The following is a 23521-nucleotide window of genomic DNA, read 5'->3' on the forward strand; positions in this document are numbered from 1 at the left end:
ATGGAACCGGCACCGCCGCAGCCGCCCGCGCAAGGCGGGAAAGCGCGCGCTGCGGGGCGGGGCCTGCGCAGAAGGGGCGGTGCGAGGGGCGCGGAGCAGGGCGGGGCCAACCGCTGCCAAGCGGCTCCTCCGGCTGGCGCCCTCCCCGCGGGCCGGAAAGGGCGGGGCTTGTAACGGCGCGCGCGCGCGCGCTGCCCTACGGAAGCCCGCGAGTCGCCGATGAACATCTGGAGGTGGCGGCGGCGGTGGCTCCGATCTAAAGCGCGGGCTGGAGGAGGGTCACGTCCGCCGGCCGGAGCTACGGGCGGGATGGCGGCGCCCTGAGGATCTCGGTGAGCCCTGCGGCGCGGCCGTGCTTGGGGCCTGTCAGCGGTTGGGCCGGGGGCGGCAGGGCGGGAAAGCGGCCTTGGTACGGGCTGAAAGGGATCGGGGCGTCGGGGCTAGGAGGTTCTGAGGATGAGGAAGCCATGGTGCAGGCGTGTGGAAGATCGGGACCTGTGCGACACGCTTAGGGGGTGCTGGAGGCTGTTGAGGGCTGGAGGACCGCGTCCCAGACCGTTACGGGGCAGGCCTGGGAGAGAGGGCTGAGGATTGAGGCCCCTGAGACGCCTCACGTCCCACACCGAGCATAAGGAACAGGGCCCGCAGCGAGTCAGGGGGTGGCTCAGTGTCTCTCTTTTCTCACTTGCAGCACGTAAAGAGCAGCCTGGATGCCCAGAAGCGGCAGGACACTATCACTGGCTGCCCGGGCCCTCAGCAGGTGCACAGGACTCTTCTCCCTTCACACACAGCTCTGCTCGCCAAGACCTTCTCCTTGCCTCCCCAGGGCCAGCCCCCGTTCCTGGTACCTGCTGCAGTTACAGCGTGTATCTCTCCGGTGCACAGGCAGAACCCGGGGGGGTGGTGCTGGGGCTTTCCATATCTCTCTTTGGAGCACTTGGCCTCGCCAGGCCTGCACTGCTGCAGAGGCCATGGCAGAGCAGAGGTACTGTGTGGACTACGCCAAGCGCGGCACCGCAGGCTGCAAGAAGTGCAAGGAGAAGATCGTGAAGGGGATGGTGCGCATCGGGAAGATTGTTCCCAACCCCTTCACCGAGTCTGGAGGGGACATGAAGGAGTGGTACCATGTGAAGTGCATTTTTGAGAAGCTAGACAAGGCCCGGGCCACCACCAAGAAAATTGAAGACATCACAGACTTGGAAGGATGGGAGGAGCTCCAAGATGGGGAGAAGGAATTAATCAACAAACACATCTCAGGTGAGACACAAGGCAGGGCCTGCATCACTTCTCTGCTTTACTCTTTTTCAGGGTAGGCCACTGAGTGCCACACAACCATGCTAAGAAGCCATCAGTGATGTGTCTGGCCTAGTGATGAAGGGAGCAGTGCTGCTCAAATCTCTGTTTCCGCCCTGTAGGAATGGGAAGAAGCTGTCACATCCTTATTCACTCATTACAGCTCTTTATGGAGGGGTCTAGGTGATTTAATTCACATACAGATATGGGCAGATCAGGAGAGAGCATCAATTATTTTCCATTTCAGCACTTTTTTACCAAGTTTTTTAGTAAATTATGTAGTTAGTCTTTTAAGTTTTGCTACCTGAAAAATGTTGCTTCTTTGGTTTTTTTATGATTTTCCTCCTTCATCCCCAGGTCTTTTAAGGCTTGTTTGTTGCAGTGTGTTTTACATAATATGTTGGAGGAATACAAGATGACTTCTTGACTGCTGCTTTGAATCTTGCTGTTTTACAGAAGCTAATTCTAAGACTCCAGGTACACCGAAGAAAAAAGTGATAGTCCAAGCTAAGCTGACTGCCACAGGCCAGCTGACTACAAAAGATCCATTAGCTCTCATCAATCCATCACCAAAGAAGTTCTCTGGCTTCACAGGTAGGACTGAAGAAAATGATTCTGGGAATTCCTGTTACAGTGTCAGCATCAGAAGTGTTTTATCTTGGTGCAGAACAGAAATATCTTGACTGTGTCAGATGGTTTCATTGTAATGACCTTTTCAGAATCTGGTTTGCCAGAAATTGTTAATGCTGCCTTAGGCTGTCAGTCCTGAAGGAGCTGGTGGTGTTTCAGGTTCTAGTAGCACCAAGGAAACAAAGTTTCCTTTGTAACAGCATCCCAGAACCCCAGCATGGTGGGGTTGGAAGTGACCTCTGGACATCATCTGGAGACCTCTGGAGATTTGTCAGGTAGCAATAAGGACTGGAGGGGAATGGAGCAAAACTAGGAGTGGGTAAGTTCAAGGTGGAAGTGGAAATATTCAGGGTGAGGCTTGATGAGGCCCTGGGCAGCCTGGTCTAGTTGGGGATGGCCCTGCTGACTGCGGGGAGATCAGACTGGATGAGCTTCAGAGGTCCCTTCTGGCCCAGACCATTCTGTAATTCTGTGATTCAGATTGGATGTCAGGAAGAAGCTCTTCACTGGAACAGGTTACCCAGGGAGGTGGTAGAAGCCTAATTCCTGGAAGTTTTTGAGGCCAGGCTGGATGTGGCTGTGAGCAACCTGCTGTAGTGTGAGGTGTCCCTGCCCATGGCAGGGGGATTGGAACTGACTGAGCCTTGAGGTCCCTTCCACCCCTGACAGTTCTGTGATTCTATCACCCAGTCCAAGCCCTGCTCAATCAGGGCACCCACAGCAGCTTGCCCTGGATCAATGCCCAGCTGGCTTTGGAAGCTCTCCAGGGAAGGATACTCCACAACCTCTCTGGGCAGCCTGCTGCAGAGCTCCTGCACCCTCATTGTCACACTGCTGTCTTAGTCCATTGGCCAGTTCTGAGCTGTAAGGGACCCCCAGTTGCAGTGTTTGTGGAAGGGGAAATTGAATCCTGAGCAGCTTATCCTGGAAACAGCTGCCAGAGGACAGCAAGCATGGCTGACCTGACACAGACTGTGGCTCTGGACAACTTGGAGCTTGTGTGCCACACACTGCATCAGGTGAGCATAGGTAGAGGTGTTAGGATTGTAAGAGGAGAGGACATGGGGACATTTTTCATCTATTTTTTTGAAATCATAGCATCATAGAATGGTTTGGATTGGAAAGAATCTTAAGGATCATCTAGTTCCAACCTTTGCCATGGGCAGGGACCAGGTCAGGTTGCTCAAGGCCTGATCCAACCTGGCTCTGAATGCTTTCAAGCTTTGAACCTCTAGAACTAGCCACACAACTCCTCCAGAACTCTGGACAGCCTATTCCAGTGCCTCACCACCCTCCTGGGGAAGAATTTCTTCCTAATGTCCAATCTAAATCCAGCTTCTTCCACTGTGAAGCCATTCCCCCTCATCCTGTCACTCCATGTCTTTGTAAAACATCCCTCTCCAGCTCTCCTGTAGCCCCCTTCAGGTACTGGAAGGCTGCTCTAAGGTCTCCCTGGAGCCTTCTCTTCTCCAGGCTGAAATGCCCCAACTCTCAGCCTGGAAAAAATAACGTGGGATACTTTTGTAATGATAATTAAAATGTGAAGTCACAACTGTTGGTGTAGCTCACAGCATTCATCATCAGTTCTGAAGCCTCACCACCACGCTGGGATTTTTCAGTTCAATTTGCCAAGCAGAGGCAGCCTCAGCTTTACAACTTTGCACCCTGTTGTACTTGTTTAAAAAGCAACTTGTTCTGTCTTTTTGGTGCAGCCAAGCCAAAGAATTCAGAAGATGGCTCCTCAAACTCTTCCCACAAGTCCAGCCTGTCTGCAAAGAACTGTGACCCGAAGCACAAGGACTGCCTGCTGCGGGAGTTCAGGAAGCTCTGCGCCATGGTGGCTGAGAAGCCCAGCTACAATGTGAAAACACAGATCATCCAGGATTTCCTGAAGAAGGGATCTCAGGGAGGTAGGATTCCTACTTGGCATTCACAGATTGCATCAGGTTGGAAGGGACCCTCCAAGGTCACCTTGTCCAACCCCCCTGCAGTCAGCAAGGATGTCTCCACTAGAGCAGGCTGCCAAGGACCACATCAAATCTGATCTTGAATGTCTCCAGGGATAGGGCCTCAACCACATCCTTGGGCAACCTGTTCCAGTCTCTCCCCACCCTCACTCTCAAGAATTTCTTCCTCCTCTCCAGTCTCAATCTCCCCTCTCCCAGCTCAAAGCCATTGTCCCTCATCCTGGCACTCCCAGCTCTTGTCAAAAGTCCCTCCCCCAGCTCTCCTGAAGCCCCTTCAGGTACTGGAAGGCTGCTCTGAGGTATCCCTGAAGCCTTCTCCTCTCCAAGCTGAACAGCCCCAACTCTCTCATCCTAGTCCCATAGGGGAGGTTCTCTAGCCCCCTGATGAGCTTTATGGCCTTCTGGACATGCTCCAGCAGCTCCATGTCCTCTTGTGTTGGGGCTCTCCTAGCTGGACACACTCCAAGCATTCTCAGCATATGAAATCCCTCTCAAAATAAACATCAAGTATTACTGTCAAAGCCAGGGTGAAATAAAATCTGCTTGCTGTGCAGTCCAGGCTGTGTGCTGCAGTGGTTTCTGACCCATGGAGATGTTTGCAAAGTGAGTTCTGTAAGTAACAAATGGAGAAAAATGCTGCAGTCTAGGATTGTGGGGAATAATTGCAGGTGCTGTCAAACTCAGTACTGAGTCCAGAAGGGCTAGGGAGGTTCTCCCCCTCTCCTCTGCCCTGCTGAGACCACACCTGCAATACTACATCCAGTTTGGGGCTCCCCAGTTCAAGAGAGACAGAGACCTGCTGGAGAGAATCCAAGGGAGAGCCAGGAGGATGCTTAGGGGACTTGAGCAGCTCCCTGTGAAGAGAGCCTGAGAGCCCTGGGGCTGTTTAGTGTGGAGAAGAGAAGGCTGAGAGGGATCTGATCAATGTCTCTCAAGAGCTGAGGGGTGGGTGTCAGGAGGAGGGGGCCAGGCTCTTTGGGTGGTGCACAGTGATAAGACAAGGAACAAGAGGCTCAAACTAGAACAGAGAAGATTTCAGCTCAACATGAGGAGAAACTTCTTTCCAGTGAGGGTGACAGAGCCCTGGAGCAGGCTGCCTAGGGGGGTTGTGGAGTCTCCTTCTCTGGAGACTTTCAAATCCCACCTGGATGCATTCCTGTGCAGACTACCCTGGGTTTTCCTGCTTTGCCAGGGGGGTTGGACTGGATGATCTCTCTGAGGTCCCTTCCAACCTCTAATGTACTGTGGTAGTGTGATTTGGACAACAGTTGTGGATGTGTCCCCTAAGAAATCTCCTTGCACATGAAGCAGAGCAGTGTGGTGGAAAGAGGAAGCCCCAGCTGCAGTATTTGTTTTCCCCCAGGGTCATGCCAGTGTGCACAAACAAAACCCAAGTGACTGGTGACAGTTTCTAACAGTCTGTGGCTTGGTGGTTGTTGTTTTCCAGATGGGTTCCATGGTGATGTCTACCTGACCATCAAGCTGCTGTTACCAGGTGTCATTAAAATTGTTTACAACTTGAATGACAAACAGATTGTGAAGCTGTTCAGTAGGATCTTTAACTGCAGCCAAGAAGAGATGGTCAGGGACCTGGAGCAGGTGAGTCCAGGCAGCAGCTCTCTTTGTTTCTCACCCCTTGCTGTGGGCACCTGTGACATTCTTTGAAAGGTTGTTTGTGTGTCTGCTAGAGTTGGGAGTTGGTGATTTGATTTTTTTTTTTCTCTTTAACAGTTCTCATAGCCACTTTCTGCCACCTGGAACCTTTAGAAAATAATGTTTGAGCAGGACACAAGATAAGAATTCACCTGCAAAGCTCTAGCCAGCAAGACTAAACCTATCTGGGCAGGTTGAGCTGTGTCTGCTTCTTCTAAACTGCTCTGCCTAGCTTGTTCTGCTGATTTTTGGTACCTTTTTCCTGTCATCTGTCCAAAACTACTTCAGTTGCCAGATGTGTAACTGAGCTCCAGTGAGTTCCTAGAATGAAGCTGCACTCACACAACTGCAGGTGCTCACAGGAGTGCATTTAATGCCAGCACAGCAGAGTGGGTAATCAACTGCACACACTTCTGATCCACTGCAAGGTGCAGACAATGGGGGAATTAATGAAGCTGATTCTTCTGGCTCTCTGTTGTCTTGCTGTGTGCTGCCTTTTAGTGACACCAACTGAGTGTTTCAGATCCATGGATTTACGAGGGGCTTCATCCTGAGGAAGCTGCAGCAGAGCAGGGAGGTGACACTGGTGCTCTCATCTTCGTGGCCCTCCTCTGGACATGCTCCAGCAGCTCCATGTCCTCTTGTGTTGGGGGTCCCATAGCTGGACACAGCACTCCAAGCACTCTCAGTGTAGGAGATCCCTCTCAAAATAAACATCAAATATGACTGTCAAAGCCAGGGTGAAATAAAATCTGCTTGCTGTGCAGTCCAGGCTGTGTGCTGCAGGGTGTTTCAGATCCATGGATGTACAAGGGGCTTCATCCTGAGGACACAGCTGTGATGCTGTGCAGAGCAGAGCAGGGAGGTGACACTGGTGCTCCCCACTTAGCTGCTTCTGCAAGTCAAGCAGCTGAGAAACTTATTTTGTGTCGTGGCAGCTTTTTTTGTCCTATTTGATTCCAATTCCTTCATGCAATCCCCAGCATCATTCCTGTGCCTTATCCTCCTTACTGGAACAGTGTTAAACCCCAGGGGTGTCCCCCATTCCCTCGCCCATAGCTCTGACCCCCAGCCTTGGTTTCTTTCTGGACACAGGGAGATGTTTCCGAGACCGTGCGCCTCTTCTTCGAGCAGAGCAAGACTTGTCCTCCAGCAGCCAAAAGCCTCCTGACCATCCAAGAGGTGGATGAGTTCCTAATCCAGCTGTCCAAGCTCACTAAGGAGGATGACCAGCAAAGTGTGCTGCAGCACATCACTCGCAGGTAAGGAGAGGAATCAGCCTCTGGAGGTGTGCCCCAGAACCAGGAGTGGTCATCTGCACGTCACAGGCTGCAGTCAGATCACGGAGAGCAGCCAGAGGAGGCCACAAAAATGATCAGGGGGTTGGAGCACCTCTGCTGCAGGGACAGGCTGAGGGAGCTGGGGGTGTTCAGCCTGGAGAAGAGAAGGCTCCAAGGGGATCTATTAGCAGCCTTCCAGTACCTGAAGGGGCTACAGGAAGGCTGCAGAGGGACTGTTCCCAAAGGCCTGCAGGGACAGGACCAGAGGCAATGGTTTGAAATGAGAGCAGAGCAGACTGAGATTGGATGTGAGGAACAAGTTCTGCACCAGGAGGCTGCTGGAACTCTGCAACAGGTTGCCCAGGGAGGTGGTTGAGGCTCCATCCCTGGAGATATTCAAGGTCAGACTGGACAAGGTTTTGAGCAACCTGACCTAGTTGGGGATGTTCCTGCTGAGAGCAGGGGGGCGTTGGACTGGATGACCTTTGGAGGTCCCTTTCAGTCTAAACCACTCTACAATTCTGTGAGCCACAGAGACTGAAGTTAACATCTGCAGGCTGCTCAGTGGTTTGCTTAAGGCTGAGTGACTGCTGAGCAGCAATGCAGAATGTGTGTGGTGCCTCTTCATGCCAGAGGGTTTCATCCTTGCCCATCAAAGCACTCTTCAGCCTACTAAACGAGTGGCTTGCAGAGCTACCTGAATGGTGCTTCTCTGTTAATTGAGCTGCTGTTGTCAGGTATGTTGGGAAGAGCCTTCAAGCCCCTTAGGCATGTTGAAGACTTTTGGTCTGAGGATCACTTACTCCTGATGCACTAAGTGGTTGTTGGAAGGTGTGTCAAGGCTGAGGCAGAACCAGTGTTGCCATTCAGAGATAAAGATGCTGAAACACCTTTGGGACGTTCCCTCGTGCCTCTGAGGTGTCACCTGTGTCCTCATTTCAGCTTAAGCTCTGCGGAAGGCCAGGACCTTGTTTCACAGGGGTTCTGTTGTCCAGCTGGAAGGCAGCTCAGCTCAGGGGCTGCCATTTCTGAGCCTTCTCTTGCGTTCCAGGTGTACAGGCAACGACCTGAAGTGCATCATCAGGCTGATTAAGCACGACTTGAAAATGAATGCTGGAGCCAAGCACGTGTAAGTCTGGCAAATCCAAGCAGCGCTGGGCCTTAGCCTCATCAGGCAGGAGCAGCAGCCCTCAGCCTGATCCATGTTTCCCTCCTCTACCCCAGGTTGGACGCTTTGGATCCCAATGCCTACGAGGCCTTCAAAGCGTCGCGCAACCTGCAGGACGTGGTGGAGCGAGTCCTGAGGAACCAGCAGGAGGCTGAGAAGGTGCCAGGTGTGAAGAGGACCCTCAGTGTGCAGGCCTCCCTGATGACCCCAGTTCAGCCCATGCTGGTAATGCTGCCTCTCCTGCCATGGTGACCCTCAGCCAAGGAAGAGATGGAGTTGTGGTGTGCTGGAGGCTTGTGGGATCAGGAGGTGGAGGCCTGTGGGATCAGGAGGTGGAGAGGTGGCTTTGTATGAGGGCTGGGGGTCAGGAAGGAAAAGACAGGGACAGCCTCTGCTCACTTGCACCCTGGAATAGGAAAAGGGGCAATGGATGGAAACTGCAGCACAGGAGGTTCCACCTCAACATGAGGAGGAACTTCTTCACTGTGAGGCTCCCAGAGCACTGGAGCAGGCTGCCCAGAGAGGTTGTGGAGTCTCCTTCTCTGGAGCCTTTCCAGCCCTGTCTGGATGTGTTCCTGTGTGACCTGTGCTGGATTCTATGATTCAGGGGGCTTGGACTTGAAGATCTCCAGAGGTCCCTTCCAACCCCTAACATCCTGTGATTCTGTGACTTGAGCTTTAATGCCTTCTTAGGAAGTGTTCTCTGCCAAGAGGCCACTGTCGAGTGTACTCAGGACTTGCACCTCCTCTAACAGTGCAGAAACTAAATCTTGACTTTGCTTTCAGTCCAGAAGTGACTTCTTTGCTTGGTGTCATTCCAGAAGTTGACTCATTCTCTGGAAATCACCTGAGCTTCCTAGTGGATTAGAGATTCAGATCAGTTTGGGGGCATTTTTTGAACAACTAAGGGTTAACTAGTCTGGCCTAGGCACAGCACTTAAACCTCTGAGTAAGTGCTGAGAAGCTGTAGTTAGCTGGGCATGTGCAGAGGAGTCAAAGTCAGTGAGGAAAGCTTGGAGGAAAGTACAAAGAATGAGTAGCTCATTCATGAGCTTAGGGCAGAGGAGCTTAATTTTTTGAATACATCATCTGAGCTGTTGGAACTTCTCTCTCTCTCTCTCTCTCTTCCCAAGGCTGAAGCCTGCAAGTCCATTGAGTATGCCATGAAGAAGTGTCCCAATGGCATGTACGCAGAGATCAAGTACGACGGCGAGCGGGTGCAGGTCCACAAGAACGGAGACCACTTCAGCTACTTCAGCAGAAGCCTCAAGCCTGTCCTCCCACATAAAGTAAGCACCTAGAAACTCTCTCTGCTGCCCTGCCAGCTCGTTCTGTAAACACCACTGCCTGTCACAACAGGCCGATGGCATCCTGGCCTGGGTCAGGAGCAGTGTGGGCAGCAGGAGTAGGGAAGTCATCCTGCCCTGTGCTCAGTGCTGCTGAGGCCACAGCTTGAGTGCTGTGTCCAGTTCTGGGGCCCTCAGCTTAAGAAAGATGTTGAGGTGCTGGAAGGTGTCCAGAGAAGAGCAACAAGGCTGGGGAGGGGTCTGGAGCACAGCCCCATGAGGAGAGGCTGAGGGAGCTGGGGGTGTTCAGCCTGGAGAAGAGGAGGCTCAGGGCAGACCTCATTGCTGTCTACAGCTACCTGAGGGGAGGTTGTAGCCAGGTGGGGGTTGGGCTCTTCTCCCAGGCAACCAGCACCAGAATAAGAGGACACAGTCTCAAACTGTACAGAGGGAAGTTTAAGCTTGGTCTTAGAAGTTCTTCACAGAAAGAGAGATTTGCCATTGGGATGTGCTGCCCAGGGAGGTGGTGGTGTTGATGTCCCTGGGGGTGTTTAAGAGACTGGATGAGGCACTTGGTGCCATGGTCTGGTTGATTAGTTAGGGTTGGGTGATTGGTTGGACTTGATGATCTTGGAGGTCTCTTCCAACCTGGTTGATTCTTTGATTCTGTAACATTGCTGTAGCAAGGAGGGAAAATTCTGCCTTGAGAAGAGAAGGCTCTGGGGAAGATCTAATAATGCCCTTCCTGTACCTGAAGAAGGCTACAAGAAGGATGGAGAGAGACTGTTTGCAAACACCTGCAGTGATAGGACGAGGGCAAAGGCTTCGAACTAGAGAAGAGCAGATTTAGACTGGATGTTAGGAACAAGTTCTGCACCATCAGGATCCTGAAACACTGCAACAGCTTGCCCAGGGAGGTGGTTGAGGCCCCATCTCTGATGACTGCAGAGGGGGTTGGACTGGATGACCTTTGGAGGCCCCTTCCAACCCAGACCATTCTGTGATTCTAAGTCGTGTAGATAGAATCTGGAAAAGCAGCACTTCACTGAGGGCAGGTGTAGGGTCCTGCATCTGGGGAAGAAAACCCCAAGGAGCAGTACTGGGGTCCTGCATCTGGGGAAGAAAACCCCAAGGAGCAGTACTGGGGTCCTGCATCTGGGGAAGAAAACCCCAAGGAGCAGTACTGGGGTCCTGCATCTGGGGAAGAAAACCCCAAGGAGCAGTACTGGGGTCCTGCATCTGGGGAAGAACAACCCCAAGGAGCAGTACTGGTTGGGTACTGACCTGTTGGAGAGCAGCTCTGAGGAAAAGGACCTGGGGGTGCTGGTAGACAACAGGATGACCATGATCCAGCAGTGTACCCTTGTGGGCAGGAAAGCAAATGGGATCATCCCCTTAATGCATCCTGGGGTGCATAGGAGGAGTGTGGCCAGTAGGTCAAGGGAGGTCCTCCTGCTGTGTCCTGTGCTGGTGAGGCCTCACCTGGTGCATTGTGTCCAGTTCTGGGCACCCCAGCCCAAAAAGGAACTGCTGGAGGGAGTCCAGCACAGGTGCAAAAGATGCTGAAGGGACTGGGACATCTCTCATCTGAGGACAGGCTGAGAGCTGGGGCTGGTTAGCCTGGACAGGAGGAGGCTGAGGAGGGATCTTAGCAATGCTCACAATATCTAGAGGGTGGGTGTCAGGAAGGTGGGACCAGAGTCTTCTCAGTGGTCCCCAGTGACAAGACAAGAGGCACTGGACTTGAACATAGGAAGCTCCATCTAAGCATGAGAAGGAAATTCTTCACTGTGAAGGTGCTGGAGCCCTGGAGCAGGTTGCCCAGAGGTTGTGGAGTCTCCTCTGGAGACTTTCTAGGTCCACCTGGCTGTGTTGCTGTGTGATCTGCCCTGGGTGATCCTGCTCTGGCATGGAGGGGTGGACTCAATGATCTCCAGAGGTCCCTTCCAACCTCTAACAGTTTGTGATTCTGTGACTTGTAATCAAATAGATTTGGCAGTCATGAAGGGCTTGCAACTGGAGTCAAGCTGCCTGCCTTAGAGTCCTCTTTCTGCAGTGCAGTTTGGGAGGCTGGATTCCAGCCTGCCTGACCTGGTTCTCTGTGTCCAAGGCTCATTTCTGCAGACTGTGCTGTCTGTACTGTAGTAGAAACTAAGACTGGTACAGAAATGCCTCCATGGGCCTCAGACACACAGCACTGGGCTGAGTCTCTGCTCAGCCAGCAGACGTTTTCATTTCCTTTGTTTGTGTTTTGGGTTTTTTTGTTGTTGTTTTGTTGTTGTTTTTTTTTCCCCTCCAAGGTCGCCCATTTTAAGGACTTCATCCCCCAGGCTTTCCCTGGTGGGCAAAGTATGATCCTGGATTCAGAAGTTCTTCTGATTGACAACAAAACTGGCAAACCCCTTCCTTTTGGGACTCTTGGTGTGCACAAGGTAAAAGAAACAAGAAGCAAAGAAAAATCCTTGTTGTGGCTGGAGGCTCTTGTTCTGCTGTCTTAAACACACTGCCATGAGATCTGCTCTCACAGGGGAATTTAAGAGCTCTGGTGCTTGCAGCAGTGTGCAGACAGCCTGAGAGAGTTGAGTTGTTCAGTCTGGAGAGGAGAAGGCTCCCAGGAGACCTTCTTGTGGTCTTCCAGGATCTGAAGGGGGCTGCAAGAAAGCTGGGGAGGGACTTTTGAGGGTGTCAGGGAGTGATTGGACTGGGGGGCATGGAGCAAAACTAGAAATGGGGAGATTCAGATTGGATTTTAGGAAGAAATTCTTCCCCAGGAGGGTGGTGAGAGACTGGCACAGGTTGCCCAGGGAGGTGGTGGAAGCCTCATCCCTGGAGGTTTTTGCAGCCAGGCTGGATGTGGCTGTGAGCAACCTGCTGTGGTGTGAGGTGTCCCTGCCCATGGCAGGGGGGTTGGAACTTTGAGATCCCTTCCAACCCTGACAATTCTGTGATCTGGGGTCAAAAATGAGATCCCTGGGAAGGCTGATGTGAAGGACAAGGTGCTGCTGTGGTCCAGCAGAGTTGACATTGACCTGATCACTAGCAGAACAGTAACAAAACTGCTGAGATCAAGGTGTAAAATCCCTTTGGAGAATCCTGAAGCTCTGCATTTCCTTATTGCTGGAGTCAGGCAGGGCAGGCTGGAAGAGTTTATTCTTGGGTTTGGCAGTCTGTGGTGCTCATGTCTAGAATAAATGAGGAAGAGGAGAGTAAAGTGAAAATTGAACCAAGTGCTTTAACCTCAGGTAGCCACTAATCTGAACTCTCTGGATCTGGGGATTTTGGGGCAGCAGCAGTTGTGGGTGGGACATTGCCCAGAATCATGAACACTTGTGGTGTTCTATCTCTGTCAGCAGGAAATTATCATGGTTAGCTTCTTTTGCTTGTGCTTTGACACATTCAGCCTAAATCTTAATTCTCTCTTTCATAAGATGCTTAAGCTTCTTAGAACTAAAAGATGGAGATTCAAATGCATCCTTTTGTTTCTCTTCTCTTTCTACAACTCCATCTTGCTGCTTGCCACAGATGCAGATGTCTGATAAAGGGCTTTGATTGTCTTTCAGAAAGCTGCTTTCCAAGATGCCAACGTTTGCCTCTTTGTGTTTGACTGCATCTATTTCAATGAGGTCAGCCTGATGGACAGGTAGGTGCCTGCTGTAGTGTGAGAGCAGCCTGACTGGGCTCCCAGCATCAGCTGGCTGGAACACAACCACTGCAGGAGCAGCTCCTGGAGGCTTTAAAGACTGGCCACTGACCCCTGTAAAACTGAGGCAGCTTAGGAGAGTCCTTCCTGTGCTGAGGAGTTGGGCTCTGCAGTTGCAGAGTATCAGACTCAGCAGCTGAGTGTGGTTCAGCACCCAGCTCATCCCCTGTCCTCTGCCACTGAAGACATTCTTAACACACAGCTGCTCAGGTATAGCTTAGTTCCTGCAGGAAAGTAAGAATTGATTGTCCTCTCTGGAACTCACAGCATAGATCATTTGAGGATCTCAGTGGCTCTGCTCAATGTTGACTGCTGGTGCTTCATGGTAAGGTTGCTCCTGTCCTTATTTACCTGTCCATGAGCCAGCAGTGTGCTCCTGTGGCCAAGAAGGCCAATGGGGTCCTGGGATCCATGAGGGAGATGTTCTCTTCCCCCTGTCCTCTGCCCTAGTGAGGCCACATCTGGAGTGCTGGGTCCAGTTCTGGGCTCCCCAGTTGAAGAGAGACAGAGAAGTGCTGGAGAGAGTGCAGGGGAGGCTGCAAAGCTGCTGAGGGGCCTGGAGCAGCTCTGTGAGGAGCAAAGGCTGAGAGCCCTGGGGCTGAGAGCCTGCAGAAGAGCAGCCCCAGAGGGGAGCTGAGCAATGCTCAGCAAGAGCTAAAGGAGCTGTGGGGGGCAAGAGGCTGGGGCCAGGCTCTTGTCAGTGGTGCCCAGGGCCAGGCCAAGGGGCAGCAAGGGGCACAAAGTGGAAGCCAGGAGGTTGCATGTGAAGAGGAGGAGAAAGTTGTTTGTTGTGAGGGTGCTGGAGGCCTGGAGCAGGCTGGCCAGAGAGGTTGTGGAGTGTCCTTGTGTGGAGAGCTTCCAACCCCCCCTGGGCATTGTGCTCCTGGGCAAGCTGCTGTGGGTGCCCTGCTGGAGCAGGGCTTGGACTGAATGAGCTCCAGAGGTCCATTCCAAGCCCCCCCTGTCTGGTGTCCCTGGCTGTGTGGGGTCGGGTGGGTGGCCCTGGCTGTGTTGGGTGTCCCTGGCCGTGTGTCTCTCTAGGCCGCTGAGCGAACGCCGCAAGTTCCTGCTGGACAACATGGTGGAGATCCCCAACAGGATCCTCTTCTCAGAGATGAAGCATGTCACGGTGAGTGCAGTGCCACAGCCTGCCTGGGGCTCTCACACTGCCCTGCTCCCTGCCCCCTGGCCTTTCTTCCCATGAAGGCTGTGGCAGGTGCAGCAGTTCCTTGCTGTCAGGATGGCTCCGTGTCTGGTCTGTGTGCCAGGACGCTTCAGCCAGCAGTGTTCAAGAGGGCCCTGCCTGGCTCCCATCCTCTCTTGGCCACAACTACTTCAGTGTCAGCTTAGCTTAAAGTCATAGAATCAGTCAGGGTTGGAAGGGAGCACAAGGCTCAGCCAGTTCCAACCCCCCTGCCATGGGCAGGGACACCTCACACTACAGCAGGCTGGCCACAGCCTCATCCAGTCTGGCTGCAAACACCTCCAGGGATGGAGCCTCAACCACCTCCCTGCACAACCCATTCCAGGCTCTCACCACTCTCATGGGGAAGAACTTCTTCCTCACATCCAGTCTGAATCTCCCCACTTCCAGCTTTATTCCATTCCCCCCAGTCCTGTCGCTCCCTGATAGCCTCAAAAGTCCCTCCCCAGCTTTCTTGGAGCCCCCTTCAGATCCTGGAAGGCCACAAGAAGGTCACCTCAGAGCCTTCTCTTCTCCAGACTGAACAGCCCCAACTCTCTCAGTCTGTCCTCATAGCAGAGCAGCTCCAGCCCTCTGCTCATCCTGGTGGCCCTCCTCTGGACACCTTCCAGCATGTCCATAGCCCTCTTGTAACAGAGGCTCCAGAACTGGATGCAGTACTCCAGGTGGGGTCTCAGCAGAGTGGAGTAGCTTGCAGATCTCTTCTTGGTGGTGTAGCCATTGTAACTCAGACAGCTCTTAGGAGGAGCTGAAGCCTGTTGTGCCTGAGACTGCAGGCTGATGGCAGGGGGCTGGATGCTTCCAGTTCCATGGCTCCACCCTGTGTGCTCTGCTTTGGGAGCAGCCTGCTCAGCTTCTCCTTTGGTTGTTGTGCACAAGCTCTGTGTCCTGTTGCCTTTCTGTACTGCTACTGAAAAGTAGCTGTAGCACCCTGGGCTTGGTGGGGACTCCTTGGACATTTGGGGCAGAAGAAAAGAGGTTATGTCAGCTGGATAGAGAGGAGGTACTGCTCAGTGGGCAGAACCTGATCCTGTGTGTGTGGGACTTGCTAGGGACACCATCTCTGGCTCCCTTGTCTCTTTTGACTAACAAACCCTTGCCCTTCCTGGGCCATGTTCCCAGCTGGGTCACTGGATGTGCAGCAAAGAGCTCCTGTGGACTCTCCTTGAAAAACTCTGTCATGACAGGAGCCATTGAGCCCTGTAGCTGGTTTGGGTTTAGTGCCACTGCTCCAGACAGAACACCTGAGAACCACAGCCCTTTGACAGCCCTAACCAGGATCCCTTTCCTTTCAGAAAGCCTCAGATCTGGCAGATATGATCACCAGAGTCATCCGTGAGGGGCTGGAGGGACTGGTGTTGAAAGATATCAAGGCAAGTCCAGCTTCACTCTTCTCTGGGCTGTGTGGCAACTGGGGAGCAGCAGCAGACAGGAGGGTGTGGGTGAAACACACAAGGCTGAGCACCCAGAAAACACCTCTGGGCCCCTGTTGGTGCTGACATCAGCCCAAGTTGCTCCTCAGATACTGGTGTGGTCCTGCACTGCTCTACTGGATAAAAGCAAGGCTGTTGGAGGAGATGGCTGCCCACCAGGAGCTCCTCCTGACTGGGGGTTCTTCCCTTGTTTTGCCCAGGGCAGCTATGAGCCAGGGAAGAGACACTGGCTGAAGGTGAAGAAGGACTACCTGAACGAGGGTGCCATGGCTGACACTGCTGACCTGGTGGTGCTGGGAGCTTTCTATGGGCAAGGCAGCAAAGGTGAGTCTCAGGAGCTGGCTTCAGTCAAAGAGATCTGTCAGCTCAGGAGATTCTCAAGCATTTTCCTGTTCTAGGCCTCCTCTAGCATCCAGCAGGATGAGGCTGGTGGCTGTAGTAGTGGCCATCTGCTGCAGCCCCTCAGATGGCAGCCACAAGTTTACTGTGGGCTGTTGGCACAGCAGAGCCTTGGGTCCTGGGCTGGGCTCCTAGGGGGCAGAGGCTCTGTTCAGCTGGGGGGAGCTGACACTGGGAAGCCATCACAAGCCTGAGGTCCTTTGAGTCCCAGAGATTGAAAAGGGGCTTGGTACATGGCTTTGGGAAAGGCTGTGGCTTGTCCTGCAGAAGCTGAGTGCTGCCCTGCTGTCCCCTCCTGCAGGTGGGATGATGTCCATCTTCCTGATGGGCTGCTATGATCCCAAGAGTGAGAAGTGGTGCACTGTGACCAAGTGTTCTGGTGGCCATGATGATGCCACCTTGGCACGTCTGCAGACAGAGCTGGATATGGTGAAGATCAGCAAGGTGAGAGGGGCTCTGGCATGGAGGGGATCAAAGGAGTCTCAGCAAAGGCCTTGGTGAAAGCCTTCTTCCTGCTGAGGTGCTGGCTGGAGGCAGGGTTGAAGTTCTGTGCTGGCAGTGAGTGGCTGGCCTCTGTTACAAGAGGGATCTGGACATGCTGGAAGGTGTCCAGAGAAGGGCCACCAGGATGAGCAGAGGGCTGGAGCTCCTCTACTGTGAGGACAGACTGAGAGAGTTGGGGTTGTTCAGTATGGAGAAGAGAAGGCTCTGAGGTGACCTTCTTGTGGCCTTCCAGGATCTGAAGGGGGCTCCAAGAAAGCTGGGGAGGGACTTTTGAGGGTGTCAGGGAGTGATAGGACTGGGAGGGATGAAATGAAGCTGGAAGTGGGGAGATTCAGACTGGATGTGAGGAAGAAGTTCTTCCCCATGAGAGTGGTGAGAGCCTGGAATGGGTTGTGCAGGGAGGTGGTTGAGGCTCCATCCCTGGAGGTGTTTGCAGCCAGGCTGGATGTGGCTGTGAGCAACCTGCTGTAGTGTGAGGTGTCCCTGCCCATGGCAGGGGGGTTGGAACTGGCTGAGCCTTGTGCTCCCTTCCAACCCTGACTGATTCTATGATTACAAACTGCTCTGGCAGAGGAGGTGCAGGCAGCTCCTGAGATTTGTACCCAGGCAGTGAGTGGGAAGCCAGGCACCATCTGCTCCCTGCTCAGACTGGGCTCCACTGGGGAGAGCAGAGCAAGCACCATCCTGGGCACATTGTACTTGGTGAAGGCAGTCACTAGATGGGGCAAAGGCTCAGCTCAGCCCGTGGGAGCTGAGTGAGTTCAGGCTGCTTGTGAGGGACTTCCTCAGCTGAGGAATGTTGCCTCTGAAGACTGCAGAGAGTGCTGAACTCTGCTTACTCACATGTTGAAGGCCACCTACAGTGAGGTGCTGGGATCCTAAACTAAAGGGGCAGTGAATCACAGCTGGAGCCACTGGCATTGTGGAACATCTGGAGTGGCAGGAATCCAGAGCTGTGGCACAGCTGTCTCTCTGGGTGAGAGGAGCTGCTGCAGAGCTGTCTGCTGCAGAGCTGTGCAGAGCTCCATCCTTACCAAGGCAGTGCAATACCTGCATGCTCATCTGCTTCTCTTTCAGCACCTTCTTGTGTAGAAACAAAATAATACAGGATCCGAAGTGATTTCTGTGTGTGTGCTTTTCATTACCAGGATCCTAGTAAAATCCCAAAGTGGCTAAAAATCAACAAAATCTACTACCCAGACTTCATTGTCCCAGACCCAAAGGTAAGAGCTGTCCTCTGGTCACTTCACTGTGGTTTTTCCAGCCCTGCTGTACTTCAATTCAGTGTTGAGATTGTCCCTGTTACAAGGTTAGAGTTCATCCTTGGAACAGGAAATCAAGCACAAGGTTTAATCTCTGAATCTTGCAGATGCATTTGAGGCCAAGAGCTTAGTGAGGAAATGATTCCTGCAGCACTTCTGGGAAATAAATCCCTTCCAGAAGTGAACTTCCTCTGAAGTTTGAAATCCTTCCAGTTAGAATGGTTGGAGCACAGCTGTGCTTTGAAGCCCAGAGTTGCTGCTGGTTTATAGACTGTAGCAGTGTGCTTGGTGCAGTGTTTGATAGCCAAAGTGTTCTCTAGAGATGGATATTGAGGGTCTCAGCCCCACTGGGATCCAGGCAGAAGCTTTTCTAATTGAGGGCACCAAAAAGTGGAGTTTGTGAGTGCTGGGGCGGGGAGGGAGGTTGCTGTAGGGGTTGGGGAGCACGGACACAGGAGAGTTAAGAGGGTTGTGATGTGACTGCCTCACTGCTGTGTTTAGAAAGCCCCAGTGTGGGAGATCACAGGGGCTGAGTTCTCCAAAGCTGAAGCCCACACTGCAGATGGGATCTCCATCCGCTTCCCGCGCTGCACTCGCATCCGCGACGACAAGGACTGGAAGACAGCCACCAACCTGCAGCAGCTGAAGGTAGGGCAGCAGTGGCCTCTGCAAGCAGGCCTGGCAGCAGCCTGTGCTTAAACAGAGAAATCCAGGGGGTGCAGGGCAGAGCTCTGCTGACCAGGGGTTACAGTTCCTATTCACTCCAGGCTCGGCTCGTTTGCTGACAATCTTCAGCTTCCCCTGGGCAGTCCCCTGGGCTGCTGAGCACTTTCAGGAAGGGCTGTGCTGGCAGCCAGGTGTCAGCTCTGGTTACACCCTCATGGTGAGGGCTTCCTGGTCAGGTCCTTCCTGGAAGAGGTGATCTTTATTCTCTGCTGTTAATTGCTGAGACTGGGAGCAGGCTCTTGAAGGGCTGAGGGCAGCCTGGCCCAGCTGCAAGGCAGAGGCCAAATGGAGCCCTGGGGCTGCACTCACCTTGCAGCTCCTGCAGCTCCTTCACTGCTGGGAAGGGTTGGCTTGCTTCCATCCCCAGCAGTAAGTCTGTTCTCAGCCCAGTGCTGCTGTTTGGGCTCTCTTCACACTGCCCTGGGGGTACTGACAGCAGATGCCAGCACTGGAGGGGTTCAGCCCACCTGCTGCCCAGCAGGCTGGCAGGTTCCCTGTGCTGGCAGTGGGGAGAAAGGTGAAGTTCCCTCTTCAGACTGCCCAGGATGATCAGTGGGGTTTGTTCATTTCCAGGCTAGGGAGCCAGGCTCTGGGGAGTTCCTCTGCCTTGCTCTGCAGCAGATGATGGAAATGTGGCTTTCAGTAGCTCCCTGCATGGCTTCCCTTGATGCCAGGCAGCTTGGGTGGAGCACAGAGAGCTTGAGCAGACCTGACAGGAAAATGGCTACAAGGAGGTGCAGGAAGAAAAAGCAAACATTTCAGAGAGGGGAAGAAACAGGAGGAGCCCACATGGTGCAGCTGCTGTCAGAGGTTTCACTGTGGTTCAAGGCAGTGCTTTGCTTCCTGTGGGGCAGGAGCTGTACCAGCTCTCCAAGGAGAAGGCTGACTTCAGTGTCACTGCTGGGGAGGAAGATGCTGGGGACTCCACAGCTGGCAGCAGTGGAGAGAATGAGGGAAATTCCAGGTCTTCCACACCACACAGCACAATGAAAACTTCCCCAAGCAAGTCACCTGCAAAAGCCCAGAAGCCAGAAGGTAGGATGGGGAGAGGAGCCCCAGAGTGTGCTCTGGGGCTGGGGCTGGCTGGCTTTGGGTCTTTGTGGGGTTCATGTTCATAGCATGAGCAGCCACACTGGGCTGTGCTGGGGTTGAGAGAAGATGGACACAGCCCTGGTGCTGTTCAGGTTGGTGCTTAGGCAACTCGTGCAGACAGTAAAAGCTCTCAGGAATTGCAGGCTGCACCTTGAACCTGGCAGTCTCAGCTGCAGTTCATACCAAAACTGCTGGGAAGTGATTTCTCTGCATTCAGGCCCCCTGCAGTCCTCCTAAGGCAGGGTCCTGAGCAGACTGCAAGACTGATCAGAAGAGCAAAGCTGCTGCTCTCCCTGCAGCTCAGGTGCCCTTTGCTGAGAGAGGCCTGGCCATGAACCAGGATATTTCATTTGATTTGGATGAAATTTGTGAGTGTAAGGCAGCAGCTGGGTGGAGAGGATTTCCAGGGGGTGAACTGCAAAGCTGTGAAATTAATTTGTATTGTGACTGGGAGCAACTTGAGGCAAACTCCTGAGCAGTCTCCAAAGCACAGTAATGGTGACAGCAAGGAGGGAAGGTGAACAGCAGAGTCTTGGGGGCGAGGGCAGGGTGATGCAGTAGAAAACACCTCACTGGTTACAGGCTGCATTTGCCAGGAGGAGCAGGAGGGAAACTCCTTCCCTTTTCCTGCTGTTCCTCCACTTCACTACACACCCAGTGCCTGGAGAGACAGCACAACTGAGACACCCTCTTGTTTCTAGAGAGCAAAGCAGTGATTGGATCCCCTCCAAAAGCAGAGAAGCGCGGGGAGAAGCGGAAAGCCTCGGAGATGGAGGACAATGGCAAAACGGTAGGGGCCAGCTGGGGAGCAGCCCCCTGGGCCAGCTGGGGAGCAGCCCCTGGGGTGGGACTTGCTCACCTCTGCCTTCTACCTGGAGAAGTCTGAAACGTGCCCCTAGCAGCACTCTAAATTGAAATGAAATAAAGGCAGAAAGAGCAGCCACACGCCCCCCCCCAGTGCAAAGGCAGTGCTGTGGCTGCAGCTGCTCTTCCCTGTCTGCAGTGCTGGGTTTGTCATGCCACAGGCCCATGCTCTGTCTGCCCAACACTGCCCTGCTCTGCAGAGGCTTGTGGCTGCCCAGCTCTTCCTGAGCTGGGAGCTGTGGAGAGAGGGAACTGACCTCTCCAGCCGTTGTGCAGCAGGCTAGAGGAGTGGAATAAGAATCACTGAGCTGTAATTTCCTGAGCAGCCTGGACTGATGCAGACAGCAGCTCCTTTCCAAGGGTAGTTGTGTTCTGCTGCTACTAGGAAACATCAGCTTGCAAAGACCAAGGCATTTAGATGAGGGTTACTGGACCACATCAGCAGTAAGGGCAGCAATGGAGCAGGAATTCTCCTCAGCCAGGGAAGCAGAGTCCAGCTTGTAGCTGCTCTGGTGGAGGGGGTGGTGCTGCTCTTGGGGGGGGTTTCTTGGCAAGGATGGGGCTGGAGTGGTAACCACAGGGTTGTGCCTGGGCTGGGCCCTGCCTCAGTGAACTCACAGTACCACAGTGTATCAGAGGGTGGAAAGGACCTCCAGAGATCATCAGGACCAACCCCCCTGCCAGAGCAGCATCACCCAGGGTAGTCTGCACAGGAATGCATCCAGGTGGGTTTGGAAAGGCTCCAGAGAAGGAGACTCCACAACCCCCCTGGGCAGCCTGCTCCAGGGCTCTGTCACCCTCACTGTCAAGAAGTTTCTCCTCATGTTGAGCTGAAATCTTCTATGTTCAAGTTTGAACTCCTTGTTCCTTGGCTTATCACTGTGAACAACCCAAAAGAGCCTGGCCCCCCTTCTCACTGTGAACAACCCAAAAGAGCCTGGCCCCCCTTCTCACTGTGAACAACCCAAAAGAGCCTGGCCCCCCTCAGTGCAGTCTCCAGCCCAGTCTCAAGTTCTCACCAACCTCTGCTTCTCCTCTTCCACACCACACAGCCACTGCTGGACATCTTCACCGGCGTGAGGCTCTACCTGGCGCCCTCCGTGCAGGACTTCGAGAGGCTCCGGCGCTACTTCATCGCCTACAACGGGGACCTGGTGCCCGAGTTTGACACAGCCTCGGCCACACACATCATAGGGGACACTGAGGAGGTCCCTGGTGCTCAGAGGGTGTCTCCCAACTGGATCTGGGCCTGCATCCGGAAGCGGAAGCTGCTGGCTCCGTGCTAGCAGTGCGCCAGGGGAAGGTGGAAGAAGCTCCCTCTGAGAGACTTGCAATGCTCAGGTCCACCTTGGTGCTTCCATAGCAAGCATATGGAATGAATTAAAACAGCTCTAACCAAGTGTCCCTGCTGCATCCATTTTTCTGCCCAGAGTGTAGGCAGCTGCACTGGCTAGGTGCTGGTGTAGGCTCCTTGGGTTTTTAAAGTTTGGGTATTTTTGTAGATAAAGAAATAAAACTGAAGCATTTTCTTCTTTGCTGTCAGGACTTCTTTTCCAAAGGTTGGTCCCTGCCTGGGCAAGAGAACAGAAGCAAGGCTGAAGCACTTGGTTGCAGAGGCAGGGTCATGCACCCTACAGCTACCTGAAGGGAGGTTGGGGCAGCCTCTTCTCCTTGGGGGCAAGAGACAGGACCAGAGGAATGGTTCCAAGCTGCTCCAGGGGAGGTTCAGGCTGGATGTTAGGAAATATTTCTGCACAGAGAGGGTTCCCAAACATTGGAACAGGCTGCCCAGGGCAGTGCTGGAGTCCCCATCCTTGGAGGTGTTCAAGCTGCATGGACCTGGTGCTTAAGGGCCATGGTTTAGTGTTGAGCCTTCAGTGCTGGGTCAGGGGTTGGACTGGAGGAGCTTTGAGGTCTCTTCCAGCCAGATGTATTCTGTGATCTGGCTGCATGCCTACAACCTGCATGAAGGATGTTCTCCTGCTTTGAATTTTCTTTCCTGTCCTCCACCATGCAGCATGGGTCTGTGGCCAGTGTCTGGGTCTTGTAGGACAGGTGAGAGCCTCCTTGTCTGCAGCTGTTCACATCTACTGCACCTACTTGACTACAGCTGAAATAGGAAAGAAATGGGGGGAAGGGGAGGTTCTGTGCCAACTCCTCTGTGCATGGCAGTGTGCATCTGCTGAGTAACTGCCTGTGAGAAGAGCTGCCCAGGGTAGTGCTTCCCTTAGTCCCAAGGTTCAGAGGTCTCCCCTTTGTACCTGTGCTAGAGGTCAGAGGGTGCTGCTGAAGTTTTCAGTTCACTTCCTCTGCACCTCTACCCCACCCACTGCTGCCCTTTAAGCACTTGCTAGCCCCCAGCCTTTTCTGGCTGCCTCTCAGAAGCAGCTCTTGGGCTGGTAGGGGTTAGCCTCTTGGTAACAGAGCCAGCAAACAAGGTTTAACTAAATCACATTGCAGCTTTATTATAAAATTATAAACCAGACTTCTGTACCAAACCCAGCAAGTTCAACCCTCCTAGTACCACAAGGCTTTCACAGTGTGCCCTTTCAAGTAGAGTTATCAACTCTGACAGTATCTAAACCAGGTACAGTGGACATGAAGCACATAAATATTCCCCTTTATGCCTTCAGACCATTGTATTCCTTTGGATCAGTGGTTGGGTTCCTCCAGGTTTGGATGTTCCTTACAACTCAGTCATACCCCTCTGGACAGAATCCATTTTTGCAAGTGAAACATGAGGCAGGAGAAGAGAAAGAGTCATGCTCCTGTCATGGTTTGGAGTCCTGTGGGGGCTGCAGCTCCTCAGCACTAGGATGTTGGGTGTTGATCTGCTGCAGCAAACAGCCAACCCTCTCCAGGTACCTTCTGTCCTGGAGGGAAACCTGAATTCCCCTCCAGCCCTGAGCTCATTGCAAAACCTGACAAAGGGATTTTCACAGTGAATGGAGTGAGGCTGTTCAGCACTTTGCACTTGCACTGCTGTGCCCCTGGCAGAGGTCCCCATGAGCCTCCTGAGGAGCCAACCCAGGCACTGCTTACCTCCTCCCATTGTTTATT

At 53.3% G+C, this 23521-nt stretch overlaps 1 protein-coding gene across 1 annotated transcript; it reads left to right on the forward strand.

Moving 5' to 3' along the window:
* Positions 1 to 296: 296 nt before the first annotated feature.
* LIG3 (DNA ligase 3) lies at positions 297 to 21852 on the forward strand. The gene is made up of 20 exons (XM_054394248.1): positions 297 to 332; positions 692 to 1257; positions 1750 to 1887; positions 3636 to 3833; positions 5338 to 5489; positions 6639 to 6805; positions 7875 to 7952; positions 8048 to 8216; positions 9125 to 9280; positions 11578 to 11709; positions 12838 to 12917; positions 14019 to 14106; positions 15477 to 15554; positions 15815 to 15938; positions 16315 to 16457; positions 17666 to 17740; positions 18281 to 18427; positions 19360 to 19540; positions 20299 to 20387; positions 21514 to 21852. The coding sequence occupies exons 2-20, from the start codon at positions 711 to 713 to the stop codon at positions 21745 to 21747; spliced, it is 2976 nt and encodes a 991-aa protein (XP_054250223.1). The 5' UTR covers positions 297 to 332; positions 692 to 710; the 3' UTR covers positions 21748 to 21852.
* The last annotated feature ends 1669 nt before the right edge of the window (positions 21853 to 23521 follow it).

The sequence above is a fragment of the Indicator indicator genome, chromosome 30 (assembly GCF_027791375.1).
Source record: "Indicator indicator isolate 239-I01 chromosome 30, UM_Iind_1.1, whole genome shotgun sequence".
Classification (NCBI taxonomy): Eukaryota; Metazoa; Chordata; class Aves; order Piciformes; family Indicatoridae; genus Indicator; species Indicator indicator.